Genomic DNA, 23,389 nt, shown 5'->3' with positions numbered 1-23,389 from the left:
GTTGAAGCAATGGGCACTGTGCTTAAAATTCTCTTTTATAATGGTTATTAAACACATCAACATCTTGTATGTATGATGTATAGTTTCTTACTTCAAAAAGCCCAGAGGATTTGACTGTATTATGTTCCACTGCACATCTGCAACAAACTGTTACCATTTGCATTAGCACAATAGTTGGCTGAATAGGCTGGTCTCACAACAGAATATTAACAGATGCCTTTCTCTTTTCTGAGCCCATTTAATCACAGTGAAAATAATTTTCTGTTTTCCTTCCCAAAGATGACAGAAGTCTTACTTCAGTGTGTTGTCTGATGTAGTCAGCTTATAACAGAAGTCTTAACCATTCATCTTCTCAGAAATTAATATCTCCACATGCTTTCATATTTTGTAGCCACCATCCTGGGCCAGTCTTTCCAAACTGTGGTACATGAAAGCTCTACGCGAAAAATGCAATTATTTTTTATAGTATGAAGCTTCAGATAACCGAAATGCAGGCACTATGTGTCTGATTTGTAAGGCATTTAAATTGGAGATGGAGTCATGCACACATTTTTGTATGACACTATGGAGCTACAAGTTTGAAGTGGCAGCATCTTGATGGCTACATGATGCTATAGGCTGGCATTGCAAAAGAAGTAGATCCATGACCTATCATGTCAGGAATGGACCTGGTGTTCAGGGCATAAGATAATAAATATCCTGATTTTAGCATGAAGACACTGTTATGGTGAGCTGTATCTCCACTCTTTCTTTTACTCTCTATTAGTGTAATCTCATATAGCAGTTCACATTTTCCCTTATTGTTTCTGATCTCTCATGTCTCAGGCAGTACATGTGAGACTTGCAAGTTCAATCTATGTCTCTTGCTTTTTTAATAAGCCTAGATTTCATACATTTTCAGTTTCATGCAAAGTCAGCTGTCCCTTTTGTGCAAAAAAGTTTGTCCTGATCTATTATCAGCTGAAAAATTGTCAGTCGGAGTGTCATAGTTACATGGTCCTAACCTGATTTGCAGGATTAGCATCATGAAGTGGCAAAGAAGTTCCTGAGTGGTGGAAGGTCAGGCCGAGGCTTTCATTTACAAGGGCTCTACCAGGACAAACGTTCTCCAGCAGAAACCTCTTTCCAAGCCCTTCTGCAGTGAGTGCCTCCGTATGGACATGCCAGGCCTCATGTGTGTTAGGGAAGCTTCTTGTACATGTCTTTGTCCTACTTTTATACTGTTACTGACATGTTAGTTTTGGGCTACTGCTGCAGTAGTGGTTTTGGTGGATCCTTGGTTCACCCAGAGCAGCCGCTTTCATGTTTTTGTATTCTGATGCCACCAGCTGACTCTTGCAGCCCATAACATTATGCACATAGGCTTTTAAGGATTTGTGAAATTTGAGTTTCAGTGATTGTTCAAGACTTATGGCCAGCATGGAATGAACAAAATTCTGCTAGCAATAGTAACTTATATCTGGTCTGTTGTTTGAAAACTCAATTATGTTTCCAAGTAGTAATTCTTGTGCATAAGAAGAGAATAAATCAGTTCTTCAAAGATGACCAAAATTTCATTGCCAGATGAAATTTCAGAAGAGAATCATTTATCAAAACAACGTTTTTGAGAAATGATGAGATCAGGCTAGTTAAGTTGTTCATTATGTAAATTATGGATGAAATCAATCCCATCTATTATAAATTTAAAAAAAGAAAACCCTATCTTCCCACTTAGTAACATATTGTATTGTTCAGTGTTAGTTTTAGCTTCTGTACTTGGCCTGTTCATAGATCTGCAGCCCATTACAGTGGCGCCTGTTAGGGCAAATACTATGAAAGTTTTGCCAATTTTTCTATGATAAACCATGTTTTCCAGGAATTCATACTTAATCATAAAAAAATCCCTCAATGTTGAGACTTGGCTTGGAAAGTCTTGATTCACAAAAATTTCACTTGTATGTTTATCCAGATATTTAAAAATAAATCAGTCATCTAATTTATAAAATCAGAGGTATTTAAAAATAATGTATTGTTTAAAGATCAGAGAATTGTATTTGTTGGAAACAAATAATATTATGATCACTTAATCCAAATAGACACATTTCCTGACAATGAATAATTTGGTTTATTGTTCTTACCTTACTAATCACTTTTAAATGTTTCTGTGTGTTTTGTCTGTTCGGTAGATCCATAGTTTAAAATGGTCAAATTTTTTCACTATTCTAGAAATATTCAAATGTCTAAGATATTTTCCTTTGAAAAACTAACTGTGTATCAATGAAAATTTAAATATATAAATAACTCTATAACTTGTGGTATGATGTTGATATTATATCCTAATGTGCATTTTTATACTTATTTTTTTCTAGATATCATGCTTCAAGTGCTGGTGGCAGGATTTTATGGTTTAGCTAATTACATATGCATAGTGATTACTGCAAATTGTGAATGTTCATCATGGAGATATGAGAGTTAATCTGGTTTGTTATTCTTACCTGGGATGTTTCCACAGTTCTTATAGAGACAAGCTTTAACACTGGCAATTTCTAACTAATAATACAAATAATTGTTCAGATTTAAATGGCTTGTAATTGACAGACAAACTAGTGAGAATTGCTTATTCTGTAGTACAAACATTTCTTTTCAACTGTTAGTGCTTTACATTTCCTGTTGAAATCAGGTTTGAGGAAAGAGCTATTACCTAAAGTTTATTTACACAGAAATGAGCAGCAACAGAAATCACATGTTCAAAGCCTGTGTATGGGGAAAGAAGTTTAAAGAGGAATAACTAGTTAGCATTAGGGAGTAAGTAATTATTTGGCTACACAGAAGGAAACTGGAAGATATTACGCATAACTGGAAAGATAATAAATTCAGACAGGATTTTGAAAGGATTTTTGTGAAGTTGGTAAATGAGTAGAAAATGCTTCCAGTCTCAAGGAGAAGGAAACTGGCTGTAATAGTGGTTTAATTGTCTCAGTAGAGAAAATAAACAATTGAGAGGATGCTTGTAACTAATTTGATAAGTATGTCACACCCTAAATGTTCCAGTTGTCATCCACTATTAATCTTACAGGACAGTTTAAATCAACATATGGAATAGATTGTGATGATTGTGCTGGCCAAGAAATGAGTATTTGCTGACATGATGAAATAATTAGTGTTTGGTAGAGATCAGTCATACCTCAATGTGAGGAGCTGATAATCACTTAGTTGAGCTTGGTCCAAATTAATAGTTCCTTTCAGCACTTAAAACGATATCAGCCAGTCCAAGTATGCAGCCAAAGTCATACATTTGTGTTAATTTTCTTCCTAGCAGCTGGTACAGTGCTTGGATTTAGGATGAGAATAATGTTGATAACACACTTATATCCTGGTGGTTGCTGAACAGTGCTTACAAGGACTTCTCAGCTTCTCATGCTGCCCTGCCAGCAAAGAGTTGGAGGGGGCACAAAAACCTGGGAGGGGACACAGCCAGGATAGCTGACCCCACCTGAACAAAGGGGTATCCCAGACCATATGGCATCATGCTGAACAACAAAACTGGGGGCTAGCAGCTACTTCTCAGGGACTGGCTGAGAAAATGCACTTTGCATCACTTGTTTTCTGTATTCCATCACCAGCATGGGTGTTGATGTTGGTATTTCCCTTCCTTTTTCTGTCCTATGAAATTGTCCTTATCACAACCCATGAATGTTACCTCTTTTCCAGTTCTCCTCCCCCACCCCACTGAAGAGGAGTGATAAAATGGCTGTGCAGTGTTTAGCTGCCTGTTGGGTTAAACCACAACTTGCATGCCTGGTTTTTAGGACCATGTATTCCAGTCCAGACATTTATCACTCATGCATCTAATCTGTAAAAATTGTTCAGCTTGAAAAACTGCTGTAAATTTGTAGTGAAGTCTCAAGGGTTCAGGTACATGTTTCATCCTCTCTTAATCTTTTGCAAAGAACAGACAAACAGGAAGGTAGCATTCTTGGAAGACAGTTGGCACAAGAAACATGCCAGGAAACCTGCTAGTGTTTCAGGACAGTGTTCAAACTTGTGCTCTTGCTCTGTTTATTTTCATATATGCATAGAATGGTTTGGATTGGCAGGGACCTTAATGACCCTCTAGTTCCAACCCTCCTGCCAAGGCCAGGGATGCCACCACCACACCACGTTACTGATTTTATTCATAAAGTGTAGCACTTGCAGCTGGCCATCAGTTCAGCAAGGATTGTGGTTTGTGCTGCTGTACTATATTCCAGTCTCTGACAGCCAGCCTCAGTATCTACTGGTGGAAGTACCTTTAGTGCACAAAGAATCATTAGCATCAGGCATTTCTAATTAAAAAAAAATAGATCTTGAACAGTTTCAGTATTTAAGATAATACTGTCACAAAATAATAAAGGCAAGATCTCACATACATTAGAAGCTCACCAAAGTAACCATAAGAATCTGATGATGTGGAGCTGGAATAGCACATGCATTTATATTTTTCATATGCTTAATTAAACCCATAGAATCATTCTGTATATAGTAGGGTTTTATTGGTATTAGAATAAAGAATTTATTTTTTAAAAAAAATTGAAACTGATAATTACTTCTCTCTGTGCTTCTAATCAACAGTCTTTGATGTACATCTGTTTTTTAAGCACATGTTAACTGTAACTTCCAGTCAGGAAAAGCCTTTTATGGCAAGTAGCCTTTAAGCTACATTCTGTGTTTATTTCATGTATTCTTTTTCCTTTTCTTCTTAAGAAAGTATCCACACATTTTCCTTCAACTTCTAGTTTAATTTTCAGTGAATATATACTTTAAAATATTTTATTCAAGAAAAAATTGTCTTTCAATTTAGTTTTGACATGTTGTTTAAACTGATGGTAGAGGTTATAGTACTGTCTTTCTTGCAGATATATCTCAGAATAAGAAGAGAACCTATTTGTCTACTCTACATGTATTATTGGACACGATATTATAATGCTTCTTATATCATGTGGTGCCAAATGTGTCTCCAGCTGCTGTGTATATGAGGGGGATCTGAGAGGAAATACAGCCAGTTGTGGTGCTGAGAGCATCTACAGTGCTAGTCTGCTGCAACAGAGATGCTGCAGATCATTTATTGATTCCCCTAGCAAATCAGTCGCTTACCTCTGGAAGGGGAAAAAAGGCATTTTTTACTTGTGTTCCTCAGGTCAGTGCTGAATGTAAAAAATACATGCTTTTAAGTACAATGTGCTTAAACACTGATGCACTTAGGGTTGAAATACATATTCATTATTTAGCATATTTAAGCATGTGAATAGCTCCTGTGGATAAATTTATTGTCATGGGCTTATTTCAGTTTAAGCTGGGGTGGTTGCTGTACGTGAGACCTGCACTACCCTGCTGTAGGTGCTCCTGCAGCTGTCCAGAGCAGGGACATGGGACTGCACAGCTGTCTGGAGAAGGGACACAGGAGTGCACAGCTGTCCATCCAGTCTCCAGCAGCACAGGTGGAGCTGAGCCTTCCTGCAGGCACACTTTGCTTCCATGGGCTGACAATTTTAGTACTCCCTCTACTGCCTGCAAAGCTGTGAGTAGCAGTTGTGGGGTTGGTGGGCACCGAGGAAGAGCTCGGACAAAAATGTACCCAGCAGCTGCAGCTGGATTCAGAAAAGGGGCATTCCCTGTAATTGTAGTAACACTGATTTCATTTTGAAAATGCGCTCAAGTTATGTTTCTAATGGCTTTTCCTAGACATACATTTCAATAGTGAAGATAAATAAAAGACTTGGGCTCTGTGGCAGCGCCCTGAGAGATCACATTTTGCTTATTGCAGCTTCTGATGTGAAAGGTGTTAAAGACATATGGTAAAATCCAGCCCAGGTTGTTTTGGTATTCTTTTTTTTGTGTTGTCATGCCATTAGAAGTGTTTAACCAAGCATAATTACTTTAAAAGTAGAATTTCTTTTTGTGAGACTAAGCCTGTACGTTCATATATGAAAAGCTTCTGCAAAGTTTGTTCCTTTTGGATTAATATTTGCAGCTGTAGAAATTAAGCTAACAGAAGCATCACAGGAGTCATGTCCAGGTCTACCTACCATGCTTGAGTGTGTTCAGACCCCAAACATTAATAGACCTATTGAATTTTCTTTATCTTTACCACAAAATAAAATTAAAGCATTTGCTGGCTGAATGTCTAGGAAAAAGCAGTGATGGCCTCTAGATATATCTGTAAGCATTACTTATTCTTTCAGTCAGTTATATAAACATCTTTTAGAGAAAGAAATAATCTGAGGATAATGGTAAACTGTACTATAGGGTAGACCCAAAGAAAAATGTAGGTTACTTTGTAAAGCAATCACAGTTACTTTTCATATAGTTAAATGCAAAGTTATTCTGGAGAATCAAAGAGCTGTAGAACTAGGAAAACATATCTGCAGGATGAAGAATGGCATCCAAAAACCAGTGTTTCTCAAAAGAAATCATTTGAGTCCACTACAGTATATAGAGAAAAATTTCAAATGCAATTCCTTTCTGTAAACTTTAGTAAAAAGGAAGAAGCAAAAGAAATAAATTTCAGAATTCTGACATCCAGACTGAGACCTGTAATTTATAGAAGATCCTGGAAAAACAGTTCAGTTGGAAACTGCAGGTACAAGTAAAAAAGAATTGTATGAGGACTACAAAATAAATTTTAAAGAAAGGTGCACAAAATCTGCCATATGTTCAACTTCTCAGGCAATGAACAAACATTTATGTACAGTCTGATCTAGGACAGAAAGGAATATTGAGAAATAACTCCTGCATAATAAAATTCAAGTTAGGAATTGGACAGAAATTCTGGTGGTGGAACAATTAACTTCTAGAACAGTTACCAAAGTATTGGACCCTCCATCTCCTCTTGTCTTTGGATTTAGATTGGACAAATTTCTTCAACAAGTTAGTAGCCTCAACAGCATATGAAACTAATGTTTTATTTCTCATATTTATGTAAGAAATCCCACTAAAGGTTCTCTTGACCCTAATTCTCATTTGTAATCACTACATCATCTTAAGTTTTAAGCAATAAAACGTTTTCAATCATATTAATGTAAATTGTAGGCAATTGTAGGCATTCTAAAAGAGAAAAATATTATCTAATTTGCCTATGTATTTATTATTTAATCGACAGACTTTGAAAAGGTATGTAGGTATGAATTATTAGGGCCTCATAGTCTTGGGAAAGTGCTTCTCATTAAACCAGCAAGAAGCCTACTGTAACACATTTAGGGATAAAGCCATCAACTCAGAACATCCTGTAACTCTTGACTGGCCACAGTTCGAGGACAGTCATTATCTCTATGGTATTTCACTGAAGTTGCTGGAGTCTGGCACTGCATTGAGGGACACAGGTTGGGACACATCCATATTGTTCAGCTCAGAGCTCCCAAGTCAGGGAGATGCCTGCAGGAGCAGCCCTGGCCTGCACTGACTCTCTGGGAAGGACAGGGCTGCTCCAGATCAAAGTTCAGACAATTGAGGTAGGGTCTGGAGATGTTCTCTAGCACTGCTGAATTTAGGAATGCAGGCTCAGCATTACTACAGAGAAGTCTGTGGCCACAGTGTGTGGGATGTACAGGTAAAGGGAAGTCCTCAAAGCCAAATTTGGATCACTGGTCTGATCAAATATCTGTGGGGAAGGGAAGGCTGTGCACACACAGGGTGTGCCTGAATTTGACGGCAGGCACTGGAACACCCCGAGCACCCTGACAACATAAATCCAGTGAGTGTCAGGGAGCGGTGCAGGTGCAGCAGCTCACCTGGTGCATTCTTCATTACATGAGAAGAATGAGGCAATAATTTTACACCATATTAGAAATAATACATTCATATTCACTTTCAGTTATCATTCAGAAGGAGTCTTCCTGCTGGGCTATACTTTAGTTTGTTGTCAGGTGTTTAATTTAGCCTCTTCCTGAACATCTATAGGATTCATTGTGCAATACTGACGGAGGGGCATGAGGGATAATAAAAATAATTTATGAGCTGTTTCAGTTATAAAAAAGGAATAAAATAAAATAATCCTGAAAAAATTTATTCCTCAGTTCTTGACCTGAATCCTTGAAGGAAAATTAAAAAGGACTAATTCTTCATAACTAAATAGTATTTCACGGAAGAAAATATATCTCTAAAAAAAATTAGCTTCTCAGTATAATCTTCCTCTCTGTAAGAAACCCTTAATTGAATAAAATGCAATTTCCAGTATGAAATTAAACCTTGGGGGTGCAAAAAATAAATGTTGCTTCAATAAAATTCATTTTTTATTCCCAATATGATGAGATAAAAATAAAATTAATTAAATTCACTTGGAAACAGGAAGAAAAATAAAGAATCCATTTTGAAATAGTGAGCAGAAGGAGTTTAAAGTCAGATTAGTATCCAGTCAAGCCTAGAGAAGTTCAAACCAATTAGTTTTTTTTAGCTATAAATGTTGCCTGTAGGGTTAGAATGTATTTACATGTGTATGCATACTCTTAACAGTATATAAATTTTTAATTATTATTTTGAAATTTGCTTTATATTTCTCTATTAAAGGAGGGAAAATAAATAAGCCCAAATCTTCCATTGTAAATATTTTGCTTGGCTCTCCTTGCAAACTCTCTCATCTGACATGGTGTTGATTAAGATAAGAATAATGAGTACCCTGCATGCAACTGATATTTGTATTGTTTGAATTCTGAGCTAAATTTACATTAGACAAACATTTTGGCTGCAGTGGAGACACCTGTTTTCATGGAACTGTGAGAGGACAGTGGGACCCAACATTTGAGCATCTGTGTATTCAGTTAAACATGGGGTCTTCTATGAGAGTTTCATAGAGTTTCCATGTCCCCTTGAGTTTACAGGTTTTCCTCTTCACTAAGAGTGCTTACTCTTGCTTTCTTCTCTAAGTATGTTTGTGAATTTTTAGTCTTTCATTTTCCAGATTCTTTCATGAATATATACTTCTACAAATAAAATATAATATTCCTGGAAATGTTGGGAGTGCAAGCCAGTTTTCAGTTCATATCTCACTGCCATCTACTGTATATGCTGCAAAACTACACTGTGGGAAGTGCATTGCATTTCAGCTGTGTAAGACGACTCTTTTTCCAGTTAATTTGCCCTAAAGTTGGGGGAAAAAACTACTGAACTTTCAATAGGCTGTGACATGTGAACTCATTCTTTGTGTAGGAATCAGTATTTCTTTAACAGATGACAATGTCTGATTACACCATGTTGTCCAGAAGGAAAGAACATCAGATTAGATAGCATTGCTTAGTTTGTATTCAGGCCAGACGAAAAATAGATGGGTAGTTTGGGAGAAAAAGAATATCTCACTTTGCTTATTCTTGTCCTAAGCAGTGATACCTTTAATTTCTTAATGGATATGTCAAAACAAAAACCTAGCAGGATTTAGATGCAGGAACTTAAGATATTTTGATATTTCCTTTAGTTGAAGAATAAGCCTTTGAATCTTTTAAATTAGCTTTCATCTTAGTAGCTGATGTCTAGTGTATGTAAATATCAAGTATTACAACACTAAGTGCTGGTTGGGACAGATAGAATAATTTAACTAAAGTTGTGACATTATTAAGTTAAAAATAAACTATCAGGATTCTGGGTGTCAGAAACTGTGTAAGATATCACTCAGATCAGCTTTGCATTGAGTGCTTTTGTAATGGTTTGTGTAGAAATTGCAAGGTTTATTCAAGACAAATTTTTCTGATTTCTTCAGGAAAGCTGACATCAAATAGGCAAGAATGCATCCAAAACATCAAACTCTGTGTTTGCATGAGTTTTAATTATTATTATTATAACACTATTATTAATTTCATTAGGCTAGGAATATATATTTATACCATTAGCTACCAGTATTACACCAAAAAGAATAGAAGAAGGCCAGTAAGCCTGCAAGCTCAGGCATTTCAAAGCTGAAGAAGTGCCTCCATTTTCTTCTTATTTTTATCTGTTTTGATGATGGCTATAATTTCGTTATGATTTTTTTTTTGTATTTTTATTCAGTAATTGTTCTGAGACCTCATTTGCTGAACATTATTTAACCCTTGCAAATGAAGAAGGAATGATTAAAGAATTCTTTACTTTTTGTGGTGTCCATTGTTACTATGTTTCAGTGTTTTGCAAATGTTTATTAACCCACCTTTACACATTCTGGCCTTTGGGGATTTGAAATGGTATCATGGGCAGCTGATGTACTCTGTGTGATCATTCCATCCCTTCTGGTGACATCAGAAATTCACCCAGGAAAATGGGGAAGTGGTTTCTAACACTTGACCCTTTCTGTTGCATCTCCTGAAGCTTATTTCTTTTCCTGTGTCACCATCCAAGACAAAAATGTCTTTCACTCCTTGTCCAAAAAGATATTTTACTTTGGCTGATTTCCTCCAAATCATATTCCTCCTAAAGCACATATTGAGCATAGCAAATTTCAGCCTAAATGTTATGGCATTAAAAAAATCCACAACTGCAAACTATCTTAGGAAAACTGTCATGAATTCAGTAGCAGATGAGGTTGGTAGAGATGCTCATGGGTTGTGGTTTGCAAAGTCATTAAAGCTCTATATGTTCCCTTCTTGTGGGCCACTTGTCAGTGTTGGTTGGTAAATCATGTTTTAGGAGGAGGATGATTCTGTAGCTGTGAGGAATTTTGTTTTTCCATTGAGCGTGTGTTTATAAGATTTCTTAATAATTTGCGCATTTCTCTGTCAGTTTCAGTATCCAGAATTTTTAACCAAAAGCCTTGGGAAATAAATTATTTCTGGGGAATAATTTTTGGACTGAATTCTTTGTTTGCTTGTTTTTTTTGATTTTTGCAGTCAGTGTTTATGTGTAGCTTGATGTATGGTGCAAATGAGGCATTTGTGGGTGTGTGCATGACCAGTGTTCTGCCAGAGGGGCTCCTCCAGAAGCTGATGTGAGGAATGGCTGTGGCAGCTGGGGGTATTTCCCTTGGAGAAGGGGAGGATCAGGGGAGACCTTATCGCTCTCTGCAACACCTGAAAGGAGACTGGAGCCGGGTAGAGGTCAGGCTCTTACCCCAGGCAGCAAGTGATGGGATTAGAAGACATCACCCCAAGCTATGCCAGGGGAGGTTCAGGCTGGACATCAGAAAGAATTTATTCACAGAAAGGGTTGTTAAACCGGGGAGGTGGTGGACTCACCATTCCTGGAAATGTTCAGGAAAAGACTGGACATGGCACTTAGTGCCATGGTCTAGCTGGCAAGATGGTGGTTGATTGGACTTTATCTTAGAGGTCTTTTGCAACCTAAATAGTTCTGTGATTCTGTAATTGTGACATGGTTTAGTGGCAAACATGGTGGTGGTGCTTTATTGGTGCTTGGACTTGATGATCTTAGATGACCTTTCCAACCTTAATGATTCTATTCTACGATTCTGTGACCTGCCATCTTTCTCTTGAGTTGATCTCATTGACCAGTAAATCACTGAGTATCTATCACCTTTTCACTGCTGTCACTTGTTCCCTGAAATCCTTCAGTGATATGTCTTGATAATAACTTTTCTAGCTTTCCACATGGATGAAATGCTGTCACACATGAGGTCTGTGGTAGAACTGTGGCTGTAGGAGCATGAGGTACAAACGTGCAGCGTTTAGCTCCTAAGAGGACAAGTGAAAGGGAAAAAAAACCTGAAAGCTGGATTTAGCAAGGCCTGCTCTTATCTCAGGATTCCCCTGTGCCTTGCTGCTAGTAGCGAAAGTTCTGTGTATGAAAATCCAAGGAAGGGAAACAGGCCCACACATGTAAATACAATCATTCAGTAATCATCAATAGAAGAGAATTTTTTTTTTAAATAAGGAAGGGAGTATTAAGCATTCTGGCAGCTCTAATATGATGATTTGTATGTAAGACTGCTGAAATTACACTGTGAAATAAAACTGCAGATGGTTGTTTTGGTTTTCCCTTTTATTAAATGTTTTAAATTTGCTGCCCTCATGTGGCGGTATACCATGCTTTCTCTGCTCAAACTCCCAGTGGACAGGATTCCTTAGGACAACAGTACGTGCAGCAGTGTTTACACACCAGATGAAGGACAGTTCAGACACTGAACTGGTGCTGTCTGGCTGAGTCAAGAATCTCAAGAAATGTGGCTGGAAGTCCCTGTGAATCCATTTGCTGCCTTTTAACTCTGGGGGGCCAGGACTGCCCTGGGTGTTAGGAATCTGCTGCCCAAATTCTGTCTGGAGAAAGCTGCCTTTGCAGCTGTCAGAAGGTGATAAAGGCTCCTTCTGAACCAGGTATCCCCAGGTGACCAGGTGGGTCCATGCAGAAGGAATACGCAGTATTTCCAAGCATCTTCCAGCTTGGGGGATGAGACAATCCAGAAAACTCAGCACAAGTGCATGAGTTGTAGGAGAAATACTGATAAAATGGTACAAAAGCAACATAAAATGAAGAAAAATAACCCAGCAAAATCCAACTTAAGGTTGTTTTTGTTTTGTTTTGGTTTGTTTTTTTTTTGCAGCTGTTAGTGTTTGGTGTACAGACAATTGCTGGGTATATTAGCATAAATAATGTTTTTTCAGGAATTCATGTTATAATTGCATTATAACCTATTTGTTATTGCAGCATTATCTATATACCATTAAAATACATGCTAATTAGCTAATGATAATATTTTATTGCATAGCATATTGCTATATGCATATATATGCATATATGCAATATATGCATAGGTAGTTGCCCAGCTACCTACCAGAACTAAGTGGTCCAAACAAAAGTTTAATCAATAACACTGTAAAGACACCACTCATCGGTGTAAGTTACTTAAGAAATAAAGATTTACTCATTGGTAATTTATAAAACAAATTCCAAATTTTTAAAAATTGGAACAAAGAGTTTAAATTAATGGCTTTACCAATATTGCTTCTACAGAAATAACCTGTGCAGAAATGCGAGATAAAGAATGATAGGTTGGGCTTTCAATGCTTTTTTTTGGTATGTAGTTGAACATTGAATTCAGCTACATTTCACATCTCTCTTGCACCCTATACATTTCAGTGTATACATATGACTTTACAGAGAATTAAACAAATTATGTAAATCATGTTCAGAGCTGACTTTGATAACAGAAATAGAGGAGCCTGTTTTTAGACAGTCAGAGATAAAAAATGCTTTCCAAGGTAAAGCTAGTTAGCTAGTTAGTATGCAAGGGAAAAGACAGTCAAAATAAATATAAGAATACAGTAACCTGAACAGCAGATATCCTGCTCTTTCTACAAGTTATTTCTATCTGCTCCCCTTGCTGCTAGCAACAAAGTCTTAAAAAAAAAAAAAAAAATAGACAGCAGTCATAAAACAAATATTGAAGATGAGGCCTGATCTCCAGATCAGGCCTCTTGTCATCTCCCAGGTGACAAGCACTAGGAAGGATGTAATGTCACTTAAAAGATCAGTGCTGACTGTGGATTCTAGGTAGTTGCAATGGATTGTTTGCTTGCTTTTATACTGTTTCTGATCAGGACAGGTTTTTAGGGTAATTGGATCAGACTTAATATCTCAGATATTCATAAACCATAGAATGGTTTGGGTTGGAAGGGACCTTAAAGGTCATCCAGTTCCAAACCCCCTGCCATGGGCAGGGACACCTTCCACTAGACTGGGCTGCTCAAAGCCTCATCTGTTCTTTACCATGAACACTTGCTGGGTTGGAGCAGGCACAACTTCTCTGGGCAACCTGTTCCAGTGCCTCACTACCCTCACAGTAAAGAATTCCTTCCTGATATCTAATGTTAATGAACCTTCCTTCAGTTTAAAGCTATTTTTCCTGCCCTATCACCACATGCCCTTCCTTCTAAGAAATCCCTCTCCAGTTCTCTTGCATTGTCACTTTATGTTCCGTACAAAAGTATTATAGCCTGTTTTTGATGGCAATAAAACCCCTCTAAAAAGGCAGAGTGCTTTCGCTCACTCTCCTCATTTGCTTCAGTCAGGAATTACCTTTTTTATGCCACAGCAGGTTCTGGACTGTAATACAGTGCTGCTAAAAAATTCCACTCATTTTCAACTGCATGACACAGACAAGCATGGCAGAGCCCTGCTGCTTCCTAAAGAGAGATGAGCTGGAGGTCAGGACTCTTGCTCTGAGGAGTAGGAAGTGAGTGTGGCAAGGCATGGGGAAGGTTGTGCACACAACCTGCACATGGGGCTGTCCACACCTAACCCATGACATTGAGCAGAGGTAGCTGCTGCCATCCTGGCCCCAGGGGACAGTGTCCTCCTTTGGCTGTCCTTGTCCCACTGCCCTCCAGTCGGGAAATGGGATAGCTTAGCTCACAGATCCTCTCAGAGGACAAACATCATGCTCTTCAAAAGATGTCTGTAGCAAGATATTCAGGAGATACTTCTGTTCACCGTGCTTCTGCTGATAAAATAAACACTGTAATTGAAATCTGAATTTAATAAAAGTTGTTATGCATGGGGACTTCAGCAGCATACTTTATTTGAACTCTAGTCTTCATAATCAGTTTTTTCTTGCTAATCTCTAATCTCTGCTATGTTCTATTAACAGTATGGGAACCGATGGTTACCCAAGAAATACCTTTTATATTCAGTTTTCTGGTTAAAATGACATTTGGAATTTGGGACTCTTAGCATCGCCAAATCATCTGGATTTTCTCTGTGTGGTTTAATATTGTCCTGAAAATAATGAAACGTAATCTGTACAACAATTGAGATATAGTGAGCAGCTAAAGGGCTCCTAACAGAAGAACAAACTATCATTTATCAGTGGCTCAGGGATGCTGCCTCTGCATGGATAGCTCGTCCACAGCACAGGTAGAAGTTAATTCGCCTTTGGTGTCCCTTGGAATAAAAAAGCAGGGAGGGAGACAAGTGCTGCAGAGCAGCAGAAGCATTGCAATGTTGCACAGGGATGTCAAATCATTGAGCTCTAGTCCCATTCATTTCTATTTTAAGGATATCATATGGGGAGTGTGCTGGCAATTTGGTTTGATGTTTATGTTGCAGGAGCTGCTTTCTAAGGCTTAGACAGAGATACCAGCTGTGTTGTGTGTTATTTTATCAGCGCAACTCACATTTTTTTAAAGGAAAAATAATAGGATCTTTCACTACCTTAAACTTAGAGTAAGCAATTAATCTAGTTTTCTGGAGGAGGTCATAGAGAAACTAGATGAGACACTGACTGAAGTTTATATTTCTTTTACAAATTGGTCTGTTTAGTGAAAAACCTCAGTAGGTAAGATCACTGAGCAAACTGGGTAGGAAATTTGTAGTAAAGCTCCTGTTGATTCTGCTGGTCTTGTAAGAATAAATTGACCAGCAGAATTGGTCACTTTTCTCATATTATTTCCCTTCATCTACTCCTGCTTAATAGGCATTTCAAAGATTTGGATAAAAAAAATTAGCATATTGAAAGTGCAAGTTAAAATACAGTGTTGAATGATATATTCATGCAAGTTCTGATGCCTTAAAATATACCAACCAGTAGAATTCCATGAAAAAAATTATATTGAAATTTCTGTAATTCAAACCACCTTATTGTAATGCCACTTTGTGTCAAGTGTTCCTTCCCTCTGACCTCATTAGGCCTGCCTCGTCATTAGATACACTGTTACTAAAGAGTTTTAACTTAAAAGCTGCTTTGATTAATGCTTGGTCGGACTGAGGATTTATTGTGCAGGATTAACTAGATTTAAAAATGGCAAAATGCCATAGTAACTTTAATGCCAGACTTTAATGAGAAGCAGAAGTAAACTCCAAGGACCCTTATGATTTTTAATATGGACTAACCTCATGTGCTTGTTTCCTCAATGTCCTGTCCTATTTTATATACAAGTACTCCAATAATTCCTAGAGAATAATAGCCTAGGAAGTGTATTACAAATGTGTAACCTGAAGTATGTACATATTTTTAATGAATCATAAATTTTGATAATTTTATAATCAGATTTATTCAGTATTATTATAAGATAGAGAAAAACTCTTTGCACTGGTTTAGGCCTTTTTAGTTAAGAAACAATATGGATATAAGACAAAACCAGACTGGCAAACATTTTTCCCGATATATAATGTACTCACAATGTAGATGAAAAATGCATTTTCACATTTTTGTGTAATCTGCTAATTGAATTTCTTTTTACTGTCTTCTTAAGTTCATTAAGTGCTCCTGAAAGTTTATAAAGTTGGCGCTTCTAGAGTTTAATAACCTTATTTTTTTACTATTGATCACATATTTTAGTATATGATACTGCCAAGAAAATCCAGACCATTCTCACATCCGACAACATTTGGTCGTCTCCTTAAATCCTACTAGACTTGATAGGATTTAAGCATATACTTAAAAGGTAATGCACTGCTCAGTGAGGGCCTTTGTATCTGACATTTTTTCTGTCCATGCTATCTTTGCTGAGATAACCAAAGGACACTGATTTATTATTAGAGCTAAACAGGAAAAACTTTCTTGTTCAAAAAGTTTGTAAACTTTTTTTTTCTGAATTGACGGTGATTTCCCAATTTTGTTTATTTTTTCCATGAACTTTCAATAGTAGAAGCGTGTAATTGAATTTTTGTTTCTGCACAGTTATATACTGTGAGAATTAGGCACAATGTACTAATAAGCAATAGCAACAGTTCTGATACTGCCTCAGCCAAAGCAGGTAGGATGGCATCCAACCAAGTTCTTGGGCTGTAATGCCAAATATCTCATCGAAATCACAGATGTATTGGACATGACTTAAATAGGATTACTCACTCAAACAAATTTACACAAGGGTCTAAGGCATATATCCAGCTTCCAGTGGGTAAGGAGCCTGCATTTTCATTTGGCTCTGGGCCTTGGGCACTTGCATAACGTTGCTTGTGTAACTTACCCTGCCAAAAATGAAACCTGCATCAACATGGTTACTCATACCAGAAAAATTGTGCCTGTGGACAAGTGATGACAGTCAGGGATCCGGCTTCCTTTTGTAACACACTGAAAACTTTTGTTTTCACTGATGATTGAAGCTCTTCAGCCAGCATTACAATTGCAGTCCCTATTGATAATTTCTGTACCACTGAGTTGTTTTTGTTGGGTTTTTTTGTCACTTCTGGATTCTTTACTTGACTCATTGCTATTATTTGTTTTTCCTTTTTTTTTTTTTTTTTTTTTTTTTTTAGGGAGAAGGCCAGCAAAAACAAAGGACAAAAAAAAGAAGAAAAAGAATTTGATGGAAAGGGCTCAGAAGCAGCACAGCATCTTCTTAGCAACAGATAAAACAAGCCAGTAAAGACTTGGTTTTTCTTAATGTATTTTTTTGCAAAGTGCACAAAAGCTGCTATATGCTCCTGCCCATGGATGCACTACAATTCAGCTGCTTTGACAGTATTGGTGGCAAATAACTTGTGAAAATAAAGCCCACAAGCTTGTCTGTTTTATTTATATATTTTAAATTTTATTTTTTCCTCTCATTTTTGACCTGAAGACTTCAAGGTCAGGAGTGCGCTGAGTTGGATCAGTGGAAGTGGTCCTGAAGTGCATCAGCGATATTGTTCTTAGTGCCCGGTCAACATGTTGACAAGGAAAGAAACCTACTCTGCACCAGTAGGTGGACTTGTGCATATTTAAATAAATAGGGGAAAAAAGGAAGTCTTGGAGGTGCAGGTACAATTGCATTTATAGCCTTTGTTTCTGGTATTTGTACATTTCAAGAGTAAATGGGTATGACTTACCTGCTTAATGTTAATGTACATCGTTCTCACACCTGCTATGTTGACACAGTTGTGTAATAAAACTGCTTTAAGACAACGTGCTGCAGGATTCACTGTTTAGACTCACCCAAGCACAACAGACTCTGTGTGTACATATTACTCTGTCTACATATAAATGAACATATTTACTGTACATCTATGCATTTTTATGTATAATACTTTATACATGTTTAAAGGTATGTCCTGTTGGTTCTAGTAATGTACTTCAAATAATCCAGTAAATGTTTACTTTTTGCTATGTTTTAACGATCTTATGTTCCTCAATAGTTACAAACTGGATTTTTTTTTCTCCTTTGCAAAGCACACTCATTTCCAGAACTACCTTGCACTGACCCTCACAATGGAGTGTTAGCTCTGAAGTATACTTGCCAGACTAGTAATCCACAAATTCTTTCTACTATTCAGTACTTCTGTCTCAGCCCCCATGTATTTTGTCTCAGAAAAAGAAGTTTAATGTTTTTTTAAGATGAGGCATGATGATGATAGAAGTTTTGAGTGTCAGGAGAGAAATTACTTGTAAAGTTCTTGGTATCTAAGACTGTATGTGTAGTTTGGGTGGTTTTGTTTTGTTTTGTTTTGTTTTTTTCCAATGTAATGCAGTGTTTTATTTCAGTTAGTCCTGATGCAGTCAGATAAGAAAACAAATAATTTTTCTCCCTGAATAAGAGAGAAACAAAATAAAGGTCATGTAAGGTCAAATATTTAAATGTATAGAAAACAACAATTCCCCAGTATTGCCGATTATTTGTAGAAGCTTAACAAATTTATTCTGCAGCTGTTGTTTACTTTGGGATGTTTTTTTGGGATGGGAGAAGTAGAGAAAATTTTCTGTGTAGGACATTAAAATGGCACAGGATATGTAATTTGGTAATCTAGCATTATTGGGCTAGCATTCAAGGTGATGTTTGGATACCTGACATGGAAAGCCTACACTAAAATGCGTGACACTTAAGAGAATTTCACTCTTAGACCTGAAACTTGCATAGAACCTACACAAAAAAATAAAGCAGCAAAACAGACCCCAGAACTCCACAGGCCTCTTTTTGACATATACTTTAGAAAATCCTACAAATTCCAGTTTTAGTTTTATGGGTTATGTGCTTTTCAAATAAACTAGGGAAATAAAGCATCTGTAAGCACAAATATATCTGTATTTAGCTATGACAAGTGTTACTACCAAAATGTACATATGTTAGACACATATGAATGTTCCATCAAACTGCTTGTGGACTTCCACTCAACTGTGAGGTTTCCACTGTATGTTCATATTTACCTAGAACATAACAATGTTACAGACAGTAAGATTATTCTTATCATGTGATGCTATTTTGGACATAAAATTCTCACTTCAAAAAAAAAAAAAAAAAGACAATGAGAACTGTAGCTGTCTGTTTGCTTATTGGTTATCAAATTTGGCTGTAAGTGCAGTTAATGCCCTCATACAAGCCTTTCAGTAGTGGTTACAAATATTGTATTAGGCATGTCATAGCAAGAATGCTACAAAATACAATAAAATGGTGTCACAAACTCCTGAGTAAAACATTTTTGGTCCTTTTTAATTCAAATAGCCTATTCTTTTGGTATTTCATACATATAGAAAAATTGCAGAAGGTGGGGAGATGCAGATTTGCTTCCACGAGAGTAAAAAAATGGGAGGGTTTTCCATACAACTGTTTGGTTTGAAAAGACCCTGAGCATTAGATGTACATTGATTTCTCCTGTCCCAGTCACCTTCACACCAAGAGTTTTCTTGAGAGTGTAGAATGAAAAAATTATCCCTAAGTAGCCCTCTGTAGTTCCTCCTTTGTCCTGGACATCCTGCCTTTGCATGGTGGACGCTGTCAGTGTGTTCATAGCACTGGGGTTTTGGAGGATCACACTTTGGAGGTTGGAAAGGACGGTTCCTTGGACATTAGGAAAAGGCTTTGCACTGAGAAGGCGTTTGGTTACAGGCTCCTCAGGGAAGTGGTCATGGCACCAAGCCTGTCAGAATTCAAGGAGTGCTCTTAGTAATATGGTTTAATTTCAGGTACTCCTGTGAGGAGCAGGGCTTGGACTCAGTGATCCATAGGGGCCTTTTCCATCTTGAGATATTCTATGACCTTAAGAGATCAGCTAGTTGAACTATTTGCTTGAAACAGGGCTACCTCAAAGTTATCTTCAGATGGTGCTTCTTGATTAAGTAAAGATCAGATTTTCAAAGCTGGATAGTGTAAAAACGGCCTGTGCCCACTGTGCCTCTTATTTCCTTTAAATTTGATCAGAAGTGGACTTACAAAGATCATAGTTCTTTTCTGGTAAGCAACTGAACAGGTACAAATGCCACCTTTTTCCCCCTTTCCTAGCTGTTCCTGCTTTTTGAATCTGTTTCTCTCAAACAGCATAAGGTTTCACAGCAGTGTAACTTTTGTGTTCACAAGGCTTTTATGCCCTAGTTTAATGATTCACTATTGGAAACTTATTTTAAATTAAAAAAGATTCAAATTAGGAGGACAAAGAACTTTATATGCTGTAATCATTGGTTTTAAAATGCTGTTATGTTGCTATGATGAGTAGAAAGTGCTTTTTCAAAACCATACATTATTTTATATCTTGTTCACATGTCCCAGAAAAGACAATTGCATAGTGCACTGTGTATTTAGGATCTCTCTATTCTCAGCTTGCCTTAGTTTATCCTGGCCTCCTAATATCTGTCTCTAAATTAAAACAAAAGAAAACCAAACCAAACAAAACAGAAAAAGAAAAAGGAAAAAAAACCCCAAAAAACCAAAAATACCCCAGGTGCATCTTTAAAGCAATTATTTTGTGGCTGACTGGTCTTTATTGCATCTCAGCTCATCTTGTCAGTGAGAAATTATTGTTATATGTCTCTTTGTTTATTCCTGGGAAAAAAAAAACAATGTTGCATTCCACATTATGGTAATGCAAACATTCCATGTTACAAATGTCAGTAAAAGGAGATTGTTCTCTTACACCTGTATGCTCAATATAAAGATGTCAGCAAAAGAATAGCGAGTAGTTATAGAGCTTACATGATGTGTCTTCATTTATCAGTATGAGTTACAGGAAACTGCAGAGCAGGAAAAAAAAGGTAGATTTTCATCCATGTTAGCTATAAACAAACCAAAGATCAATTAAGTGCCCTGTTAACTTTTTAAACAAAAATGTTGCTAAAATCCTGATTGAAGCCTCATAAAATGAGAAAACAGATCTTTTCCAGACAAATTAAAATCAAATTCAGTGCTTCAGCTTTTTTATGCTGATGAAATAGAATATAGAATAAAAATAACCAGATAATTCTGGCACAAGTGCTATGCTTTTTTAAGTGGGTGATGTTACTGAAGGCTGATGCTACCACTTACCAGGGGGTATGAGAGTTTTGAATTCAAACTCTCTCTCTTCACCAACAAAATGTATTTGTCTTTTGACACCGGTTCACTTTCACATCCAATGGTGTAAGCCAGCATGAATTCCAGTAAGCTCTAGACTGAAGTTATTTTGGACTGACACCAAGAAGAACAAAATGTACCCTTCTGAAAATGTAACCCAGAAACCACTGTCAGCTTTTTGTTTAGTTCTTTACCGAAAGCTCTGTGCTGAACCTGGCACCGTTTCTTTTATGAGCAGCCTCAGCCTCAGGACTGAGGAAAGGACATTAACTTCAGGAAGTATTAGAGCAGCCTGATCTGCAGGACATCTGGGGGAAGAGCAGTCCAGTATTTGAAATGCAGTTCCTCTAAGAAGTGAAGAACTGTAAGAAAAGAGTGACTAGAAAGAGCGTCCGAAGTGAGCCCAGCCTTTAGTCCATTGCCAAACTCTTCCAGACTTCAACTGATTTTTTTTTAATGCAAACTAGTTCTGTTTATGTCTAATAAACATATGTCTTCAACCTCAGTGAAGCTGTATACTTACTTAAAGAGCCAGTAATGTATCTGTGGTCATGCCAGCTGCAAAAATGCTCCCAGCCTCCTTGTTTTTAAATAGTGTCTTCAGTGACACTTGTGTAATACTTGATTTTAATTGGGCAATACTGATGAAGCTAACTAACAGTTCACAGACCACAAATGGATAAACACTAAATATTAGGCTGGTTTGTTCTCCTGTGATTTTTCAGAATAGAAATTCAGATCAAGAAAGCAAACAGTAGCTGTTAGAAGATATGTCTTGACTTGCAACTGTTTCTTAGCTTCCCTTCAGACTTTAAGGGGGATTTATGAGAAAGATAATAGTTTTGGGGGTTAGTTGGGGTTGTTTGTTTTTATTTTTTCTCCCGATATATTTTTTTTTTATTTTATTTATTATTTTTATTTTATTTTTCTTTTTTTTTTTTTTGGTCAGAAACTGCAGTGAGACTTTCTGTTTTGCTTTCTGTTTCTGAGTGGACTTGGTTGCCATCTACAGAAGCTAAGGGCCACAACTGCTATGCGGCTCCTGATATTTGCTCCGGAATAGTTTCAGTCTTTTATTTAATTGTCTTGTGGAAGGTACATGAAAAGCCTCAGGGACATGGAATGCAGCCACAGAATCTCTCTGTCATGGCCTGGTGCTCTCCTTTTGGCCTCATGTTCCTTGTTGTGCTGTAGCCTGGCCTCAGCAGGAGCAGTGAACAGTTTTTCTACCATAAATGTCTTCTAGTCCGCATATTCTGTTGGTTAGGGCATGTGATTTCTAACTCTAAGGCTGATCCTAGTAATTTATTTTGTGGTCAGATATTTTCTCTCTGGAGAGAATGAAAGGGAAAAATCAAGGACTAAAGGTCTATAAACACATGATGAGAGGCATGTATGTAACCTCTCACAGCTATAATCACACATGAATAAGTAAGTGTATAGGTAACTATAATGACCATTCCTGATCCAGTGATTGCAGATGCTGAGGGAGTATGAGATGAATGGACAGCAGATAATGGCTCAGGTATTACACAGTATTGCCCATTGCCACTGTTGGAGACAGAATATTAAACTATTGGTTTGACTTGTTAGAGCTTCTCTTTTAGGCTTTTATGGAAAAGTATGTTGTGTTTGCTGCTCTACTAAGATAGTTTAGATAATGGGTTTTCTGCCCTTTTTTTTTTTTTTTTTGGTTCATAATGAATTTTAAAATTCAAATCAGTTTGATCCCAGTTCATTGGAATTGTTTAAAATAAAAGTCTTCTATCAGTTCTCTTGGGACTGTTGATGAAGGCAGCCAGTGATCTTAGCAGGGAAGGTAAATGGTCTTTGTCCCCTAAAGGTATATTTGACTTTGAACTAAAACTGTGACAGTTAATGACAAGGTGATAGTTTGTAGAAACTTGGCAACAGGAAGAAAGATGTAGCATAAATATTTTTCATTCTTAATTCTACATGCATTAATGATAAATATGTGTGAAGGCTGAATGATAGCATTTTAAAGAACAAAATTGTGTTTCTTTTGTTTGTAAGTAACTCCAGTTCTGCAATGCTGATTATTTGAATGAGGGAATATATCTTCATTTTTACTCTAATTTTGGATTTATTTTTTTCTTTCATGTTAACAGTGCAGCATAAGGATTTGGGGGTTTTGCCTACTCTTTATTCCTCTCCCTTCCTGCTCCCTGGTGCTCCATCTGCCATAATTCAAGGGATTCCCACAAGCCCAAAGCTGCAGATGCTTTGCAATATGCAGCTGACTTGGATACGTTTTGGCATGTATT

General features: G+C 37.1%; 1 protein-coding gene across 1 annotated transcript in view; it reads left to right on the top strand.

The window, feature by feature from the left end:
- Positions 1-19,240, top strand: part of RSPO2 (R-spondin 2) — a 98,287-nt gene extending 79,047 nt beyond the window's left edge. Inside the window, exon 5 of the mRNA XM_053945425.1 lies at positions 17,125-19,240. Coding sequence (XP_053801400.1) covers positions 17,125-17,234 — 110 coding nt within the window. The 3' untranslated portion in view covers positions 17,235-19,240. The remainder of the gene's footprint in view (positions 1-17,124) is intronic.
- The last annotated feature ends 4,149 nt before the right edge of the window (positions 19,241-23,389 follow it).

The sequence above is a fragment of the Vidua chalybeata genome, chromosome 1 (assembly GCF_026979565.1).
Source record: "Vidua chalybeata isolate OUT-0048 chromosome 1, bVidCha1 merged haplotype, whole genome shotgun sequence".
Classification (NCBI taxonomy): Eukaryota; Metazoa; Chordata; class Aves; order Passeriformes; family Viduidae; genus Vidua; species Vidua chalybeata.
The sequence above is the reverse complement of the archived record's forward strand: the minus strand, read 5'-3'. Positions and strand labels throughout refer to the sequence as shown.